A 22,092-nucleotide genomic window follows, 5' to 3' on the forward strand; every position below is an offset into this window, starting at 1 on the left:
GTTAACGTGAACATACTACACTCATTAGTCATTACCTATACAATGCTTAATAGTTTATTTATTATAAGGTAATATATGTATTAGTTGATTAATTAATGTCAGGATCAGAGAATGAGGCTCAGGACCCAAGCACAGAGTTTAAAAAATAAAGGATTTCTTAATAACACAAAAAGGGCAAAAACAAACCAAAACTCTCACAAGGGTGAAAAAAAAAAAGAAGAAAACTACCCCATGGGTGAAAAAGGTTTTCCATGGCTGGGGCAGAAAGCAGTAGGGATAGGGATAAACAGCACAGGAAACTAGTCCGACCGACCGATTGGAAAACAAGACCATGCCAACCGACAAACAAGACGAGAGAATGCGTAGCAACGCCAAACAAAGCGATGACATGCATTCTTACTCTAAACAAAACCTCAGCGTACATTGTGAGGCAAATGCCACGAGATGAATGCAACAGGACACCTGTGCGAGAGTTTGGCCACACACAAACCCGAAATCTCAGACCGAAGTGACCGAACCTCAGCACAACCTGAAGACAGCTCGCGACCAGAGCGCACAGCGCAAAGCGAGCGCAATGCGCATATGCGAGAGACAGACACAAAACATGGAGGGGCGCTGGCAGGCGTGGGCACCGGCCGCAGCAGGGGAATGGTCTCCGTGGGCGCTGGCAGCAGCAGGAGAACGGTCTCCATGGGCTCTGACAGTGACTGGGGAATGAGACTGCTGAAATAAACTCCTCCCATTTCATAGCCTGAATGACTACCTCGAGAAAACCTCCATCCTCATCATGATCTGGGACCCAAGATCTAAAAGCTGCAGACCTGCCCAAATGTGATCAATTAGGCAGGTCTGATCATATTCCAGTCAGTCATATTTATTTATAAAGCACATTTAAAAACAACAGCTTTTGGCCAAAGTGCTGTACAGTGTTTAAACAATCCCAGACCCGAGGACAATGATAAAAAATCAAGAGCATTCCCCCACACAGACTTGTCCTCCTACCGTACCCTGTGCAGTCTCTTTACACACTCTGTGTGCAGGAGAACCAGTTTGGGAGAAGAAAAAAAAAACTCTGCTAGGTCCATCTTGGCCAGTTCGTAATGTCAGGATCACAGAATGAGGCTCAGGACACAAAGAATAAAAAAAAATAATAATAAAAGGACTTTTAACACAAAAAGGGGCAAAAACAAATATAAACTACCCAGCTGGGGCAGAAGGCAGCAGGGAACAGGGAACAGGGAACAGGGCAGACAGACAGAGAGAGGGACGGACGGAAGGACGGATGGGAAAACAAGACAAACTGGCACTGGACAGCACACACAAGAAGGCAAAATAGGGAGAGAAATCAAATGGGTTAACAGGGGATAGGTGAAGCAAATTTACTAATAATAAGCAAACAAGGAGGCGGGGTATGACATATGACAGAGAGAGAGACTCATGGCAATGCAATGCAGAAACAAAACAAAGCCACATGCTCTCACAATACAAAAAAAAAAAAAAAAACACCCCAATGGCATGAGCGCACATCGCCAAGACAATAAGGCAATATACGCCTATGCCAACCGACAAACAAGTCGATTGAGCTTTAAATTGAATTGAGCAAGGAATTTTCCTTTAAGGAAAAACATGTTGATTTAATGGGGATCAAACTTAACTGTCCCACTTGTAGCCGATCCTACCACATGCAATCCTGGGTTAACTCCATCAATAAGGGTAAAATCTTTTTTCAAATGATTAAGTCCATTTTCGTTGAGTTTAATGTGAACAACATCTGACATGTCCTTACAAAACATTTACTATGGTAACATTGTATTAGCCATCAGTATTAGACATGTGAAGCAGATATTAATGTATCCTAGTTTCAAATTAACAATCCCAGTTGGAGTAACCCCGCCCTATTTTCAAGATTCCGTCCGCCCCCGTTTGGAGATCTCCGACCTGCAGCTACACCTACTTGGCCATGCGGAGTGTTTAACATGCTTTTTGTCTCCGTTTAGCGACGAATAGGCAGAAAGTAGGGCTGTTCTGGAATCGACTCCGATTCCTGGTTTTGGAATCGTTAGAATCGATTCCAAGAGTCGATACTAGAGACCCATTTAAGCGATTCTTTTTCGATGCCAGAAAAAAACAAACAGGAGGCAAAGTTAAATCTCATAATAAACAGCTCACTGCAAAGCGTTCTTTTGGCTATTTATAATAGCATGAATGGCATTTACTATTAATAGGTCCAACCTAAAATTAAATTAGGGCATGTAAGCACATACCAAAGCGCGATGCTTTAATCCCATGAGATAATTTTGTGGGAAGTGGGATGTTAACGTGTATTTAACATTTTTGTTTTTGAATGGTTATTATTTTATATAATTTTGACGTAAAATGGTGTAAAATGTAGGCTAATAAAAATAAATATATGCACAAGGATTTAATCACTGTAAAAATGTCGAAAACGAGTAGAGAAGAGTTATTTTCTGACTTATATTATAGTTATTTTCTGACTGATATATATATATATATATATATATATCAGAAAATAACGCTATCTATTTATGTGAACTGAGAAGCTGACACAAATCTGCCATTTCTTGCAGACTTGTGTTGTAACATCGGGGAAGGTTTCCCTGGAAGGAATCGACTCCAGCTTTGGAGTCGTTTCCAACTTTTCGAATCGATTCTCGATTCCCAACTCCTCAGAATCGAGATATTTAAATGTAGGCCTAATTAGCGTTATGACATAGTAAGATAGCGCAATTAAATGTATTGTTACATGGATGAGGAGACTTTGAGCTGCACGCGTATTTACAATGGTGTTGTGATGCACTACGGCTGAGCTATCTTGATACAAGGAGGAACTCGTAAAGCCGAAGGACTTTCATTCACATTTCATAGCATTTTCCCCCCTTTCAACTCTTTCAACATTCAGTCAAGTTTTAGGGGCGGGAGCAGACCCCTCCATATGGGAATGCCTTGTTGGTATTCAAAGTGCTGCCGACTGTGACTGCAAGTCATTCACATCAGATGAGCAGGTTAGTTTGAACAGTACAAGAGCTTCAGCACATCACTGACCGAACATGAGACACATTCTGCTGCTTCTTCTGCTGCTCATCCTCAAAACCCGCAACATTCACATGGATCGAATTGAGAGGAACGAAGACTGTGCATGGCGTTGTTCTGAGGTAAATAGGCTACCGCTACTTTTTCACACTTCATCTGTTAACAAGAATATATTCTATGATCTATCTTTTGTACAGGGAAGAAAACAACTGAACAAATAATTCCAAACATCCAACTTATTCAGTTTAGATTAGTATTTTTCATTGTACTACTTTGATTATTACAAATACAATATGTGACTTGAATTCTTGAACTTGGAGTGAATTCAGTTGTAGAATCAGTGCTCGAAGTTGAAGAAATAGGTGCCGGTATTTATTCTTCATAGCCTACATCCGGGGGTTGGAGGTGAAAAAAAGGGTTCCTTCCCTAATGAAGAAACAGGCAACAACTGATTTCAGACCTGCTGTGTCAACATACAATTCATCAATTAATTGTCAACAAATAATTGAATAACACAAATGTGGCCAGGTATATGGTATGATCAAGCATGCCGCAACAGTGTGCATTAAACTGTCAAATACATTTAAATCATCTCTTTTAAAGGTGCACTCAGTAATGTTTTCCTCATTATAAAAGTTTGATTCTTAAAAACATGAATCAAATATATATAGAACATTATGACAACTCACATTAAAATAAAGACTCCAATCATATCAGTAACCTTATATATATAAGGTTACTGATATATATATATGAAATCTGATATATGGCAATTCATATACGGGTTTAACTGATATAAAATGTCATACACTTGTACATGTATGGAACATATATTTAAACACACACACACACACACACACACACACACACACACACACACACACACACACACACACACACACACACACACACACACACACAATTTGGAATTTAAATAAGTACAAATAAAAGTATGTTAAAAATATATGATAAATTATCATTTTAAATATATTTTCATAAATGGCCATATATCAGATTTATGTATGGGAAAATATTATTTAATCAATCTAAATACATTATGCTACCAACAAAACACATTTTAAGGGTTAGGTCAAGTTTTAAATCTGTTGCACTGATGATCAGCCCTTGTTCATTGCTGAAATGTTATTGATTCTATTCATAGCCAACAGTTTTCTATGCTTTCAAATGATTCTGGACTGTTTTGCCCAGGTTGCCAAGAGTAAAGAATTGCATTTGAGTTGTGAAATATTGATAAAGTGAATCAAAGGAAACTTGCAAAGGGACAGAGACATATTTAACAGGGCTCATTTGCATACATAAATACGGAACTTAACTATGACACTGAGTATTGAGTCTGTGTGCAAATATGTGTGCTTTAAGCCATAATAAGTAGTTCTGGATTCATTGGATTTGAAGGAAAATCATGTGGTATGAGTCATGGGGGTATGATCTCAGCCTTAACATTGTAACCTTGCACCTTATGTAATTTAATTAATTAGACCCATACAAATAACTAACTTTGACCAATTTAGGTTATCCAATGTGTTAATGTAATTGGATATGATAATTCACTAGACTGACTTCTTATTTCTGATGACTATGTTTCATTTGATCTGTGTAACCAGGAACTGTCTTAGGTGGCAAGAGTGGGAAACCCCTTATACATCCTTTTGTTTATGTTTCCTGTTAGATGATAAAGTAGTATTTGGACTTTGGCATAGTTCATGAATGAAACAGGAGAATACTCTACCATGACTCATCTAAGTGCTTAAAATAACATCAAATCATTTTGATTTCCTCCTACAGGGTCTACACTGTAAACCCAGAGCTTACTGTAAGTACTTTTGGAGTTTAGCTCAAATGTCTGTCTGTCTGTCTGTCTGTCTGTCTGTCTATCTATCTATCTATCTATCTATCTATCTATCTATCTATCAAGAGTTTGATCTATGTCACTAATATATTGCATATGTTCTAGCTCCACTGTCAGTATCTCACTGCAAGAATCAACCTGTCAACAGCACTGTATTCTCTAATGTGACTCTGTCCACTGTATTGGGATGTGAGGAGAGGACATGTTCACTGCAACTCAGGATTGTAACTTCAGTGAATATTACCAGTGTGTATCATTCATTTCATATTAAACATGTACAAATAAAATGCATATTGATGCAGGCATGTACAATTTGTAATTAAATCAATCACAGGCAGCTCTTTTTGTTGCAGATATGAGAAAATAGTTATAGGTGAAGGAAAAGACTATGTTAATATGAAGTATTTATTTGTGTATTATTACAACTAATGAACAGGTATATGCAATACTTTTAGGAAGTTACTTCTGAAACGTAATCTTTTACTGATTATAAATTACACAATTTAAATTAAAATCAGTAACATACACTTTTAGATTACATTATATAGGTAATCTGATTACTTTTAGATTACTTCATGAAAATTAAATTTCAAAGGTGCTGTAAACTCCGTTATAGAATTTCCACAAGATGAGCCTTTGGATTAGCCACTCCCCCTCTTTCCAAAACCCACACTCCAAAGATACCAATTGAGCTTTATTGAGACCGGCTTCAAGCAGAAACGTTTGTTTAAAACAACAGCAGCTAAATAGCGCCCTCAACAGACAACTGTTATGAGCAACACGGCATAAAAATGGCATTACGCCTCATTAATTTCACTGCAACAACAATACTATGAGAATATGCAATATGATTGACAGGCAGAAGTCACAGAGACTAGAGCTTTCACAGAGACCACAGAGATATCTATAGACATTTATTTCATTAATATCTTTCAGGGAGTAGGAAATATTTTTGCATACCTTTCCATGAAAATCACTTTCAGCACTTTTAAGTGCACTCCCCACCAAAGTTCATTAGTAAACACAAATTCTGAAGCAATCGACAATATGTAATTCATTCAAAAGTAACTGTAATTTCATTACGCACATTTAAAAATGTAATGTAATTAAGTTATAAGGACTTGTTATTTTTAGAGTCTATTAGTACCCTATTAGTACTGAGTGTGTCATATTATTAGTATGTCATATGCGTTTTGCTGAGTCTTTTATAGTTACTATGCATGTTGTTTTATGACATCGTATTAATTGAGAGGTTTAAATTTTGTATTTAAAAAAGTATTTGTCACACCACAGGACCATTTCAAAAATAAATTAGAGAGGGAAAAATGGATAAATTAGAGAGGGAAATAATGACACTGTGGTCTACTTGTAGTGTCATGTTATTGTATGGCGGCTGTGGCTCAGGTGATAGAGCGGATCGGCTACCAATCACAGGGTTGGTGGTTTGATTCCTGGCCCACACAACTCCACATGCCGAAGTGTCCTTGGGCAAGACACTGAACCCCAAGTTGCTCCCCATGGCAGCTCTGTCGCCATTGGTGTGTGAACGTGTGTGTGGATGGGTGATCGGGACACAGTGTAAAGCGCTTAGGTAACCTCTAAAGTTAAAAAAAACGCTATATAAGTGTAGACCATTTACCATTGTAAATGTATTTATTTATATGATTACATTGATAAGCCTGCTGAGTTTTTAACTTCACTACATTTAACCAAATAGTCAAGAAACTCCTTTATGCAGCACATTTTTAAAACATATTCTTTCACAACTCTGCTTATTCATTCAGCATTAAGTTATTAATTATAATATATATATTTCTTTTAATGTTTTGTCCTCCGTTTTTCAGGTGAGATCCGTGGAGTTTCAGTGTGTTCCGACTCTGCAGGGATGATGGAACATTGTCAGATTTATACATTTGGCAAATTTGCCCACAGAAACGAAATAGGAAAACAGGTAAAAACATATAATTACTTGATCTGACTTTACAATGTGCAAACACATCTATTACATGTACTAAGTGCTCCTGATCATTTAATCTATGGCATAAAAAAGTCATTGTAGCTTAGATATCATCTCCTACCCTGCATGGTTGTCAATTATTGTGTACTCTGGCATGTTTTGTTTCTATGTCTAGGTGGATGTGCAGTTCAAGTGCATCCCTGTCAGACCTGGACAGCGTTTGTTTGTAACTCTCAAAACTGTTCCAAACTACTGTAAGGCCATGTGGATACAAGAACACCTTGTTCCCGGTATCAGTATTGAGTGTTTGTGTTTCTGTTCAGCTGTAAGATAGTTGATGCTTCTCATTTCATGCGTTTATCAGCACTCCACTGATAAAGCATGCCACACATAATTTTAATATTTACTGCCCTTTTGTTTTTAATGTCAGAATGCAGTCATGAAGGCATCAGAAATGAAATAGCAGAGTGCATCAGTAAGTTTATTCATTATAATGTCACAATAATCAATTAATAATTTTCATGACAGATAAAGCCTTAATGTATGGTATCGTTGCAGCTGGAAAAATGGTGTATACCATAGATCAAGTAAGGAGGGAGATAACGGTGTCAGTGACTCATGCTCCTGTGGACACAGACTATACTCTCAGGCTCTGCCATAAACGTCGTATCATTTGTGCAGGGGAAGGGGCACTCAAAATGGTAAGCCAAATGCTGCTACCTGTGACTCTTTAAAGACCTTGACATTTATCTTATTGTCATTCATTCACTGTACCCTTCCATGTTTTGCATGTGTTTCAGATCAAACCACAAAATGCACACAGAAACGTGTCTTTTCAGTATTCCAAAGCCCTACCCTGTTTGTGTATTGAGGTATCAAAGGTTTATTATTTGAATAATTTGCTTCTGAGCACGCATCCCTACTAGTAGACATTGGTACTATGTATCTCTACTGTAATGTATTTCAGGGCTGGCCGGCCAGAGTTGATGCACGGAGAGTTCAAGTGTGTCCATTCAGAAATAGTGAGTGACACTAAAAAAATAAACTCTATCATAACACAATATTTTTTTTTCAGGTGGGTCACATGGTTAAAAACAGTATAATTTCATTTCATACGCAGACTCATGACTCATTTCATTACATATTTCAGCAATAGGTTGTTTTGTCTCTGTATAAGGGTTATTTATACTAGTTAGCACTTGTATGTATTTTTACTGGAAGTAAATTGTTCCTGGCACATATACTTTCAAATTGCATGATTGCATCTGTTGATCACAACGGAATTTTACTTGAATAAAACCAGTTAATTTAAATGTTACCACATGAAGCACATTTTTTTTTATAGTGTGTCAAATAACTATATTATGATTAAATTCTTCTCTGTCACAGATTTGGAGGAGTTGTGGTCTGGGATAACCTATGACCCATACAAGGAAGAATTGAAATGGGAGCCTTTATGTCCTGTCAAAGTGTCGGTTTCTCTTTGCCATGCTGATGAAGGGAATAGCTGCCGGGACCTTGGAAATGTTTTCTATTCCGAGGGACAAAAAGTATGAGCTTTTCAATCTGACCCTTTGATCTCTGTTTTCACATTTACAGTTCAACCTGTTGATTGTTTGGAACCCTTTAATTATTTCCTTTTATGTTCAACTCAGGTGATATTCTCTTCTGTGGATCCACACCCTGTGCTTTGCATGAAGGTTGAGTGTTCTTTATTGCACCACTTCCCCTTGAAGGGGTCCCATGAACTATTGTTTAAATGCAACTAGCCTAAAGACATTACGCAATAGAGCTTTTCAGTTTGTTGTCCAAAACCTTAGAGGAGGATTAGTATTTCCAAGCCATGGTAATTTCCAATGGAATTTCAGACGTTTTGTTCTACAACATAATTTCACATAGTCATACCCCAAACATGAATTTTTGGAGGGTGTAAAGGCACTTTTTAGAAAAGCACTTACATTATTTCTTCTGTTAAAACTCATGTATTATTTGAGCTGTAAAGTTGTTCACATCTTAATTTTTATTGCTATTTTAGGGTTTGTTGACATGATGTCATCATAGCAACAACATTGTAAAACTGGTTAAAAATTTACACAGAAAAGGTTAGGAAGTGATTTTTATCACACTAAAATTATGTTAACAAGCATATTGTCATCATTTTGTTGCTATACTGTTGAAACAGTGAGTATTTTAACATTTATGGATTGGCCCCCATTCACTTCCTTGTAAGTGCCTCAATGGAACCTCAATATTTATTTTAAAGAAAAGGAGGGACAAGTTGAAATAATTTTTGTGGTAATAGACACTATACCACAAACGCTTTCAACTGAGCTTAACTTGTATTAAACCCAGAATATTTATTTAATAATGACTTCAGCTACAACAAGGCAAACAGAAACAACAGCTGCTGTGTTGGGGCCTGGGTAGCTCAGCAAGTAAAGACGCTGACCACCACCCCTGGAGTTGCCAGTTCAAATACAGGGCGTGCTGAGTGATTCTAGTCAGGCTTCCTAAGCAACCAATTGTCCCGGTTGCTAGGGTGGGTAGAGTCACGTTGGGTTAACCTCCTCGTGATCGCCATAATGTGGTTCTCGCTCTCATTGGGGCACGTGGTGAGTTATACCCGGATTAAGGCAAGTCAATACGCCACCTCAAGGACTCATTGGGAATTGAGAATTGTCCCAAATCATGATGCTCCCTCCACCACACTTCACTGTTAGGATGATGTTTTCATGTTGGTATGCAGTGCCCTTTTTACACCATACATAGTGCTGCATGTTCTTCCCAAACAATTTGACTTTAGTTTCATCAGTACACAAAACATTTTCCTAGAAGCATTGTTGAGTGTCAAAGTGGTCTTTGGCAATATTCAGGCATGTAGCATTGTTTATTGTTTTAAAGCAGTGGCTTGCTTTGTGGTGTCCTGCCATGAACACCATGTCTGTTTAATGTTTCCATATAGTAGACTCATGAAAAGAGATGTTAATCAGTTCCAAAGATTCCTTCAATCTTTTACCTTATTGAGCATTCTGCTGTGTTCCCTTTGAGTCATCGTGGCTAGACGGCCACTTCTAGGGAGAGTAGCTACAGTACTAAATCTTTGTACTAAAATGTGTATAACTGTTGACAGATGAATTCCTAAGCTCTTTGAGATAACTTTATAACCCTTTCCTGTTCTATGCAAAACAACAATTATTGATCATAGGGCTTCTGAGAACTCTTGACTCTAATTTGCTTTGTTGATGTCTTTAGAATAGGGGTTCACATACTTTTTCCAACCTACACTGTGAATGTTTGAATGATGTATTCAATATGTACAAGAACAAAACAATAATTTGTGTGTTATTAATTAACACAGATTGTGTTTGTTCATTAAATATAACTTAGATGAAGATCAAACCAGATTTTAAGACAAATTTATACATAAATGTAGGCAATTCCAAAGGGTTCAAATGCTTTTCCTTGTCACTGTACATGCACAAGAATATTCTGACACTAACCAATACATTTTAATATTCTGATTATGTTAGCATCAGGTAAACACATTAACATGATTGTCATGACCAGATTATGACAATATTCTGGTTTCTAGAAATCACATTCTATTATTTTTACAAACATTAAAATAAACATAATTACCTATATTTAGCAATTAATCAGACTATTGTGTGTTTTTGTTAAGGACAGGAACTAGAATTAATCAATTGACTAAATAAGTAAAAACATTTGTTAAATGCAGTGTATTAAATTGTAAAAGCATCTCCAGTATTTCTTGACAAGAATATAAGGAAAACAATGTGCAAGTCTTAGTTGATTCTGAATATGCTGATTACATGTATATAGAATTTTTCCAAAAGCTGTGAGAAATGTAAATGTCTTTTTTCAGAATAAAGACAACCAGAAAATGAACCTTTATTGGAACCTTTAAACAACTGTTTATGTTTTTTTTTTTAGTTTACCACAGATGTCGAGACATGGATTAAGTGTCCTTTTGCCAAAGGGAATTTCTCAGGTACATGAGTACTACACCTTTAGCAAACAGTTTTTGTTACTCACTACATGAAGGCTTCCATAGCTAAATGTCCCGTAATGTTTATGTGACAAGTTTGGAAGGTGAAGATGGCATCCAGGGACGGTCAGCACTGGGCAGAGATATCATCATGGGTCAAAGCCAACTTTTCTGTTGCCCTCTGTGAAACAAAATCATTCACTGAGTGCAAACGAATGGAGAGAAACATATCGCAAACCATATCTGTGGTAAGAAAAGAAAAATGCTAGTTACACTGCTCTGATCAATATGGACAAAATGTACATGATATCATACATAAGTCTTTTTGATATTTTGTTATTCAGTGCTCACTAAGCTTGGAGGCTTCCAAAGAAGGCAATTCCCATGTCAAAGAAAACATTTTCACCTGTATTTGTACCCGGTGTCATGACAAAAAAGGGGTCTGTTCTAAGGAAAATGTCAGAGCACAAGGGCCCTCATGGTTAATCTTGTTTGATGTGATGCCAGTTCTTATTTGTTTCCTAGGACAGCATGAAGCACACAGTTTTCAACTTGTCTACAAGTGCGTGCGACGTGTGTGTTTGCATTCAGGTAAGGAAACAAAGAAGTATGACTAGTGTTGACAGATGAATACTTTTTTTCACAAATTTGATTTATGTAATTGTTTCTTATTTTCTGTGGATGTGTGTTTTTGTTTAAAAGGTCCAGAGGGTGGATGTTCAGTTTTCAGTCCCTGTTATTCAGTGTAACTTGCAGTGTTGTAAGTAACTTTAAGGGTGTTTTATATGAAAATCACATTCAAACTTTCCTGGAAACCAAGCCTTCCTTTATTTTTGCTTCTTTTAACATTTCAATTTATAGATTTTTTTTTTTTAACCCTTATCCCAGATCTAAACTTTCAATCTTAAAATATGAAAATCAATACATTTTTAAAACTAAGATAATCTTAACAAAGACAAAAACATTTCAATTTTTATTGTGTGAAATTCGTTTATATTATATTTTTTCACAAATTATGACCATCATTACCACAACCAACAGTTTAGGATACCTAATATGCCAGCTATAAAATTAGACCTAGAAAAGATTAGACCTAGGAGTTTGCCATTTTATTCTATTTGCACCACAGAATTAATGGTGATTTGAGATCTGGTGGAAATTACATTTGTTAAACCCTTAAACTCTGGTGCATTTTTGGGCTACCACCCACAATCATTTAGACTCACATTTGAAAGCACATTCACACACATTGTGGACAAACTGCCAAAAATGTGTCTAATTTTTCAGAGAACCACCCAAATAATAAAAAAAGACTCTAGCTATTCATAAATAATATTGTATGTTTATAATATTATGATAAACAATTTTTTTAATTGTCCTAATGTAAACATGTCATTTTGGTTCTGTTCACTCTAACCCACTTTGAAAAGTCTGATTTTATTGCACTTGGTGGCAGCCAATCTTTCTCTATCACAATTTACAGATCTGAAATGTAGGTGGCGCTCTAACACATTTTAGCCCTCACAGATGTGCTCGTCCATAGACATTCAGTCTAATTTTTAGTTCAAGCACCACCCTTGTTGATTCATTAAATAAAAAATCTCAGCCTCTGAGTGGACTAGAAGCTCAATCTAGGTCATTAGAAAGCTGAGATCCTCCCCTTTTGATTATATAAATATGAATATATTTATCCGTTTTTTCAATAGTCGTAAACATATTTTCTGATGATTTGGTTTGCATGCTTTTTCTTCTGGATAGCATATTTTGTTCTGGACATCTAAGATATAACATTGGATTATTCAACCAAGCAAGCTCTCAGACAAGTAAACAATTGCTAATTTTTTAGAGAACTTCCTAAGGAAAAAGCATATATAAAGTTTAGAGCTATTTGGCATCAGCAGTTATTGAAGTATAAAAGAGACATTAAAAAGAGACATTTGTATCTGATGACTTACAGAAATCATATTTCACTTTTGTGATTCTTTTGAAAATATTTTGAACTATTGTGGTATTAGGGCAACAAAATTAATACGTAACATTTTTCGTGATATAGCGCCCCCTCTTTGGACCCACTGCCGTTTTAAGGGTTTTGATGGTTCAGAAAAGAAAAAAATGCAAATAACAGAATTCTCCTGTGATGCATGTTTTTCTTTTGTTGGACATTGTTAGTAGATAAATTAAACTAGTGAGTTTGAAAAGTGGGTTTTAAGGAAGTTTGCTATCTAAAAGTCCACACATAAATGGCTCGTAATTGCAAAAACAACTATATCATGGTTATAAAACACACTTCTTAGATCCATTATCTCTATATTGTTTCTGCTTAAAGAAAGCTAAGGCTATAATGGATATGTACTTTGTTGTTTAATTCCACAGCAAATTGGTGCAGTGACCCAAAAATAAGTTACATTCAGGAAATGGAGAAAATCATCATGCCTGCTGTCGTATTTCTGACAGTGATCTTGGCAGCTGCCTTAGTTGGCAAAATGACGATAAGAGGTAAATTGACTCCGGGTTTGACACACCTGTTGCCTCTGGCATGAGCGAACGAGTTTGAGATTGTTGTTGGTTACAGTATGTAACATGTTTGAGATGAAAGAGATGATGACAAATGATTGCCGAGTTACAAACAGTAAATCCTGATTGAACTCCCCCTTTCTGCTGAAAATAATAGCAAGAATCAAAAGAAAATGACAGATGATAATCATGTAAACGGTTGACTTGAAGAGAAATCCAATAATAGTAGACATTCCAGTTCCTAGCCACTGATTATCTTTATAAAAGAATTGGGTGTGGTCTTGCTACGATAAAAAGCGATGTTTGAGTTGTTAGTCACCAGTTGTTGCTCTTGACATGTTTGAATATATCCTGTTGTTTATTGTGGTTTGCATATTTTATAGATGCAGGCAAGAGAAGAACAGTGTGGACAAAACTTGCGTGTCGGGGACAGTAGGTAAACCATGCACCCATGCTTGTCTAGGGATTTTTGAAAACCCCTTACCCTTAAGGCCCTTTTACACCAAATGCCATGCAAAAAAGTGAGGGTAAGGGTCTGTCTGCATCCTGCAAGATTACTACAAGGCATGCCCACTACAAGTCATGCCCCTTCAAATAACAGGCAAAATACCGAAGTATTGTAACTAACAGTTGGATGTCACATTCATACATTGTTTATGATGTGTTTATTTGGAGTACTATAGCAATCCTACCCTTAACCCATAAACCTAGCCCTAACCAAAAAACAAACAAAAAATATTTTGTCAAATTAAAAAATATACAGCAATGTAAAAGTTCTATTGAATACAATGAGGCAACAGTGAGGAGAAACATGATGAAAATAAAAAGAAGAAGATGCTAAGCTAACTGGTTAGCTTATGAGCTAACTGGAGATAACAGAACAGAGAAATGTTCATTTTCACCATTTGTATCTTCGGTTAAATAATAAGTTATTTTTAAGTTATTCTTTGTCATATTTACATAGTTAAGACAACATAAATCATACAGTGATTGTATTACGGTAGCCAGCTGGTAGGTAGCTGTGCAGTGTGGCTACAGCCTCAAGCATCAGTCGCTAGTGTGCCTCTTGAGGCCAGGGGACAGGAGGTTTCCCACACCGGAGATGCCAGTTGAATCCCGTTTGGAGCAGGTCGAGAAGGACCTGTTATAAATGCATTGGATTTTGTAAATGTTTATGGCCAATAGAATCACCATGGGGCACGTTACTTGGGGTAGGTATGTCGGTGTAGTAGGTGTTCCTTGTCTTCTTGTTGGATGCAGACCGATACACTTGGGGCGAATAGCAGACAAATGGCTCTTTTAAACCAGCAATTAGCAATAGGTGGCACTGATCGACAACTTTACTTTGGTGCAACACACCTTACTTATTTTAAAACTGTTGTACAATAGCACAGTAATAGAGATCACATCATTTTGTGGGGAAATCACCATATTTTTGATAGATTATGCAAGAGAAATATATTGAGTGCACAGCAATAGTAGCCACATAAGATTTGTAAAGTTATTTTTTTATAAAAGTGATTAAAAAAACAAACAGACTCAACTGGAGGATAAAAAGAATTATGAATATTTTTTTTTTTTAACTAATTCTGTGTTATGCTATCCTTCTAACAGAGACAGTGACATACTGCAAGCGAGGATGTGGATTGTGGGACAGTTCTCAATGCATGTCTCTAGGATTTTTGACTATAATATAAGGATCGAAGCTTCAGTATGACAGCATAATTCTTACATCTTGTCTGATGCATGCATGAATGCTGTAAAGATGAGAAATGTATATAATTACATTTGCTATGTCTTTTTTGGACATTTACTGTATAATTAACAGCTGCTGACAGTGTGTATAATACACAAGAATATTCTTATGCCAAACAAAACATTTTGCACATAATTTTTAAAGGTGTTATGATTCTCTGTTGTTTACCTTGTGTTTTGCACCTGCCATCTGTTTCCCATGGACTACACTTCCCATAATTCCCTGTCCTTATCACTGCCAGCTGTCTTTCATTGCTCATTATCCATTGTGTATTTAATACCCTGTTGTTTGCCTAGACTTTGTCAGTTGTTATGTGTTTTGACCTCCTGTGTAAGACCTATGCCCATCGTGAATGTTTTTTTGTGTCTGTGTTTTTCCACCGTGGATGTTTTCTTTGTTCCTGTGTTTACCCCGTTACGTCATACTTTGCTTATTTAATAAAACTCTGTTTAGCCACACCTAGCTCTTTGGACTTCCTTCAAATTGTTACAGAACAACTGACTGCAAAATGGATTTAGCGGCTTACTTCGCAGAACTAAGCCTTGCAGACTTATCTATAAGGGAGTTTTCCCACTTCTTCTCCACCGTTGCCGTCTACATTTGATTTGATGATGCCACTCTAAAGTCCATATACCAGATTGGACTCACAACACGCCAGTGGAGGGAATTGTCTGGAGTCTGGAGATTGCACATGGGAGGAATATGTGAGGCTAATACTCGCTTCAGAGGATCCTCCTCTCTCTATCCCGGTTCCAGCTTCCGAGTCTGCCATGTCTGAGTCAGCTCCATGCCATGTCACAGTCCAGCATTCCACAGCCCCTTGCTGCAAGCTTTCTGTGGTTGAATTATCCACCACTGATATAGGAACATGAAGACCTTTCCCCACAATTTGAAAGTGCCCTTGCCTGCCACGGCCAACGAGCCAACGCCCACATCTGCCATGGCCAACAAGCTGGAAGCCTTGTCCATCCCAGAGCCAGCGTCCGAGACTCTACTCGTATTCGTGACCACTGAGGTCATTTCCCAGTTATCCTGGACTCTTAGTCTCGAGCCTGCCATGGCTTCGCCTTCCACAGCTTCACCCCTCGAGCCTCCCATGGCTCCACCTGCCACAGCTTCACCCTTCGAGCCTCCTATGGCTCCAGTCTCTTGTCTGTGGTTACCACTCAGGCCTCCTGTCCCTATTTCAGCTCTGTGGCCGTTAACTAGGCCTCTTGATCCAGTCCTTATCCTGATATCCCCTAGTCTCATGGCCATCCACATTAACTGCTCTGGTCTTCAGTGTCTCCTGAACATCTGCCTGATATACTCTGGCCTTCAGGGTCTCCGGGCCAACCACTTGATCTGCTCTGGTCTTCTGGGTCTCTTGGCCATCCGCCTGATCTGCTCTGGCTTCCCTGGTCTCATGGCTGTCTGCCTGATCTGCTCTGGTCTACTGGGTCTCCGGACCAACTGCCTGATCTGCTCTGGTCTACTGGGTCTCCAGACCAACTGCCTGATCTGCTCTAGTCTACTGGGTCTCCGGACCAACTGCCTGATCTGCTCTGGTCTACTGGGTCTCCGGACCAACTGCCTGATCTGCTCTGGTCTACTGGGTCTCCGGACCAACTGCCTGATCTGCTCTGGTCTACTGGGTCTCCGGACCAACTGCCTGATCTGCTCTGGTCTACTGGTTCTCCGGACCAACTGCCTGATCTGCTCTGGTCTCCCTGGTCTCATAGCCGTCCGCCTGATCTGCTTTGGTCTCCTGACCATCCGCCTGATCTGCTCTGGTCTTCTGAGTCAAAATTTTGAGATTTAAAAAAAAAAAAAAAAAAAAAAGGGTTTTCTTCCCAAAAGTGTTTACACTTTTCAGGGAAATCAGCTTACAAATGACTTGTAGCTGTCTCTGCCTAATAAGCTTGAATGGGAGACAGTATTTTAACACTGGAATTTCTTATTTATTTATATAAGGCTGAGCCTAAGTGCCACATGTAATTGTGTCATGTCATTTAAATCATTCAGATTTTCCTGTCTTAGTATAATCATTTTATTTTTGTATTCTACCTTTTTTGTACAGCAGGGGGCAGTGTTAGTCACAAATGAATGTACTGCACGTCTCAGCAGTGATTTCTTTTTTGCATGTGTTTATATTTCTCTCACATAATGCTTGAAACTAGGTCAAAAATGGGTGGTCAGCATACAGACACTTGAATAACCCTGTCAGTTCTCTGCCATAGAAACGTTTGTGTTTAACTGCAACTGTACTCATCATCAAGACTCAATGACACACTTTTCTCTGCACCCAAGGAAAAAACACTGGATGAACAGATACTGTATAGCATTCCTCGATGCTGCAGCTTTGTGCTGTTATGAGGGGTTGGGTGGATTCGGCACTGGGGTTTGCTGAAGAAAACATTTCTGAAAGATAGAGTAAAGCCCAGACAATAGAGTTCAATCACAGATATAGGACAAACACAACAAAGCTGTGTGTGCGTTAGTGCTGCCGTGTTTTTGATGGGGGTAAACTCTTTTAAATAAGCCCATGTGAACTAGTTGGTCCCAATGATCTCATCATTGTGTCCAAACTCCACCTGCTGTCTGCAAGTCTTCAGCTTGGAGCGAGGCATTCCACTTTGATCCTTTCCATACGTTGTCACAGTTCCTTGCCAGACCACTACATCTTCTGTTTCTCCCTTAAAGAATGTTTGGCTGGTTGTGATTTCCCTTGTGAATTTTTTTTGGGCTACAACATGATCAATGAACAAAAGACACCACACCACATCATAAGGGAGTGGTGTGGTGTAGTGTTTAAAGCTCAGGTCTGGTAATGGGAAGGTTTTGGTTTGATTCCATGTATAAACCATCATTAAACCCTTGAGCAAAGCACTTATTGTTAGCTGCAGGGGCACATTCACTGACTGTAATGCATATTCCACACAAAAATGGCAAGCAATTTCTTTATTTGGCAAACTAATCGTATTGTCTGATTTCATGCAACATGTGGGAGTAAGGGCACATTGTTTTTGTCAGTCTGCCTGGAAATAAAATGGTGTGTACGAGGTACAGATTTGCTACAATGAATTCTTTGGAGGAAGAATCAATACAATTTGTTACATACCACATTGATTTTTGTTATTGTTTGTTTGTTTGTTTGTTTGTTTTTAGCCATGCCTGTAAACTAATCTGTAATTTTTTATTTCTGGACAGACAGAAATTCTGATTATATATGTATACACATTTTAACTATTCTTTCTACTTCAAATAAACCCATAGACGATGATAGGGTTGGGCTTTCGGGGCCGAATGCCTTTTGTAAACCCTTAAATGTCTTTATTATCTTTTAGGGATGTCAAAAGTACCTGTACTTCAGAACAAGGTAGATACTAAAATATGAATATATTGTAATATGAGTAAATACATCAGTAATACCAAATAGCGATTCAGTTCGGTACCTGTTAGTCCTACCAACACACGCTATCTGATGGCTCCTTCCAAGCACTCAAGAATGCAAAAAGAGTGCTACCATCTTACAATTGCATCTGAGTTTATGAATGGTCAAAATGCCAGTCTTGATGAGCCAACAGTTTTTTTTAGAAGCACTTATTTTAGGCTAGTTCAAAAGTTAGCCTACTGACTTCGAAAATTAGTCTACTTTTAAGCACGTGATGAATCAATCGATAGTCAGGCTCACACATAGAGCCTTTTCCAGAAAATTACCTACAATTTCCAGTTTAGAGGTCATGTGTGAACACGACCCTTTTGAAAATACTGGTAAAATTTTCTCTGGCAATTTTCCTTAATGCAACGTTGTATCATTACCTGTAAATTTCCATATAGATGGTATGTGTAAACAGCATTTTTTGTACATTTACAAGTAAAGGCAACCCAAAGATTTTCCTGAAATTTTCCTAATTGCATGTGTGAATGGGGCTAATGAATAATGAAAACTGTCAATTGTACACAATGTGCAGTACACTACATTAAGCCAAAAGGGACAAATATAGTTTTAAAACACATTTTAAAGAACAATGAGTTAGATGCTCACAACTTATGATCTTTGATGTCTCTGAGGCTAAGAGAAAAGTTAAATGGACCTATTTGTTTTATTTACAGTAATATTTAATTATACAATGGGTCTGTTGAATGCTTGATTCTGATTGTTTGACAGACGTTCTTACACACACTCATATGCTGACTGACATACATACTGTAAATATGCATGCACACAAATACATGCACATAGAGACTCGAGTCGCAACCAACAAACAGATCCGCAACCTGGCAATTTGATCAATACAACAGTTTTTTTATTATCCAAACTAACTTAACTCTGTCTCACTGGAAAGGACCCTTGCGCTCTCCCTCTCTCATCTACACTCACACATGGACACACACATTTTTTTCTCACACATATACACATATTTGGGAGCCTGACACATAGTGATCTCAACAAGAATGGCAATGCTCAGAAGTATATTTAAACGTACATCTTGGAGATTTGAAGCAATGTGTCTGCTGATGAGAGTTGTAAACAGGTAATCCAATATGAAATCTATGTTTTCTTGCACACACACACACACACACACACACACACACACACACACACACACACACACACACACACACACACACATGTTGTGTTTCCATGTTTTATGGGGACTTTCCATAGACATAATGGTTTTTATACTGTACAAACTTTATATTCTATCCCCTAAACCTAACCCTACCCCTAAACCTAACCCTCACAGAAAACTTTCTGCATTTTTACATTTTCAAAAACATAATTTAGAATGATTTATAAGCTGTTTTTCCTCATGGGGACCAACAAAATGTCCCCACAAGGTCAAAAATTTCGGGTTTTACTATCCTTATGGGGACATTTGGTCCCCACAAAGTGATAAATACACGCTCACACACACACACACACACACACACACACACACACACACACACACACACACACACACACACACACACACACACACACACACACACACACACACATGTTGTGTTTCCATGTTTTATGGGGACTTTCCATAGACATAATGGTTTTTATACTGTACAAACTTTATATTCTATCCCCTAAACCTAACTCTACTCCTAAACCTAACCCTCACAGAAAACTTTCTGCATTTTTACCTTTTCAAAAAACATAATTTAGTATGATTTATAAGCTGTTTTCCTCATGGGGACTGACAAAATGTCCCCACAAGGTCAAAAATTTCGGGTTTTACTATCCTTATGGGGACATTTGGTCCCCACAAAGTGATAAATACACGCTCACACACACACACACACACACACACACACACACACACACACACACACACACACACACACACACACACACAAGCACAAATGCTGTACCTTGTTACTTAAGTAAGTGCTCAAGTAAAACAGCGCATTCTTCCGTTACTAATTCTAAAACGATGTTTTCGAACTAGCAACGGAGGCTTGAACTATATCAAAACTAGATGCTGAATCTGTGGCGGAAGAAAGTAGTTTCACGAGTAGTTTAGTGATGAAAATCAGACAATGTCTTAATATAAAACCCTAAACAATGTCTTATGGTGTGGTATAAGCAGAATAATTGACTCCGGCCCATTGAATTATTGAAAAATAAAACACACCCGAGGTGAAACGGTCATTCTGCTTCACATCATGACCTCATTATTACCACCTCGTGTGTGCATTATTTTTGAATAATTCAATTGTCCGTTGTCAATTATTCCTTACATATTTACTTTATTATTTACATTTAATTTCTAGGCCAATGTCATGAAAGGATGGCCCCATACGTATCAACTGAGATTTGGGATAATGCCGCATTCCAGATGAAGTCGGAGTTGGGAATACCCCACTTCTGACATCAAAGTGTTCCAGACAATCACATGTCATGATCACTTGTACAATGGCAAGAAAAAGTATGTGAACCCTTTGAAATGATCTGCATTTATGTATAAATTTGACTTAAAATCTGGTTTGATATTCCAAATTAAGTTAAGTTATATTTAATGAACAAACACAATCTGTTTTAATTAATAACACACAATTTATTGTATTGTTTTTGTAAATATTGAATACATCATTCAAACATTCACAGTTTAGTGTTGAAAAAGTATGTGAACCCCCAAGTGAAAGACGTCAACAAAAGCTAATTAGAGTCTGGAGTTGGCAAACCTTGCATCCAATTAATGAAAGTTGGTGTGGGAGCTATTTTGACTTGCTGACATTCACCATGCCTTGCAAAAAAGAGATCTCAGAAGACCTATGATCAAAAATTGTTGCTTTGCATGAAGCTGGAATGGGTTGCAAAGTTATCTCGAAGAGCCTAGATATTTGAGATTAGAAATCTGTCCACATTTAAACAAATTGTCTATATATGAAGATGATTTAGTACTGTGGATTTAGTGCCATGGCTACTCTACCTAGAAGTGGCCGTCCAGCCAAGATGCCTCAAAGGGCACACCACAGAATGCTCAATGAGGTAAAAAGAACCCAGAGTGACAGCTAAAGACTTTAAGGAATCACTGGAACTGGTTAACATCTCTTTTGACAAGTCTATTGTACAGAAAACATTAAACAGACATGATGTCCATGGCAGGACACCACAAAGGAAGCCACTGCTTTCCAACATAAACATTCCAGCATGCCTAAAGTTTGCCAAAGACCACCTTGACACTCCACAACGGTACTGGGAAAATGTTTTGTGGACTAATGAAATTAAGGTTAAATTGTTTGGGAAGAACAAACAGCACTTATATTCCATGGCACCGCATACCAACATGAAAACATCATCCCAACGGTGAAGTATGGTGAAGGAAGCATCTTGATTTGGGGATGCTTTGCCGCTTAGGGACCTGGACCACTTGCCGTCATCAGGAGAAAAAGATCTCCTGAGTTTATCAAGATATCCTATAGGATAATATCAGGGTGGCTGTGCACGAGCTGAA

At 37.8% G+C, this 22,092-nt stretch overlaps 1 protein-coding gene across 2 annotated transcripts; it reads left to right on the forward strand.

Annotated features, from left to right (window-relative positions):
• The first annotated feature begins 2,752 nt into the window (after window positions 1–2,752).
• il17rel (interleukin 17 receptor E-like) lies at window positions 2,753–16,963 on the forward strand. 2 transcript variants are annotated; one of them, XM_052119150.1, is made up of 18 exons: window positions 2,753–3,173; window positions 4,858–4,885; window positions 5,027–5,167; window positions 6,766–6,872; window positions 7,054–7,168; window positions 7,309–7,353; window positions 7,437–7,579; window positions 7,679–7,750; window positions 7,846–7,900; window positions 8,268–8,428; window positions 8,534–8,578; window positions 10,833–10,890; window positions 10,984–11,135; window positions 11,413–11,478; window positions 11,590–11,647; window positions 13,261–13,383; window positions 13,785–13,837; window positions 15,016–16,963. In XM_052119150.1, the coding sequence occupies exons 1-17, from the start codon at window positions 3,069–3,071 to the stop codon at window positions 13,835–13,837; spliced, it is 1,527 nt and encodes a 508-aa protein (XP_051975110.1). In that variant the 5' UTR covers window positions 2,753–3,068; the 3' UTR covers window positions 15,016–16,963. The 2 variants fall into 2 exon arrangements, with proteins under 2 accessions (XP_051975110.1, XP_051975113.1); XM_052119153.1 differs by lacking the exons at window positions 13,785–13,837; window positions 15,016–16,963 and having other exon boundaries at window positions 11,418–11,478.
• Window positions 16,964–22,092: the final 5,129 nt, after the last annotated feature.

Source organism: Xyrauchen texanus, chromosome 46, assembly GCF_025860055.1.
Source record: "Xyrauchen texanus isolate HMW12.3.18 chromosome 46, RBS_HiC_50CHRs, whole genome shotgun sequence".
NCBI lineage: Eukaryota > Metazoa > Chordata > Actinopteri > Cypriniformes > Catostomidae > Xyrauchen > Xyrauchen texanus.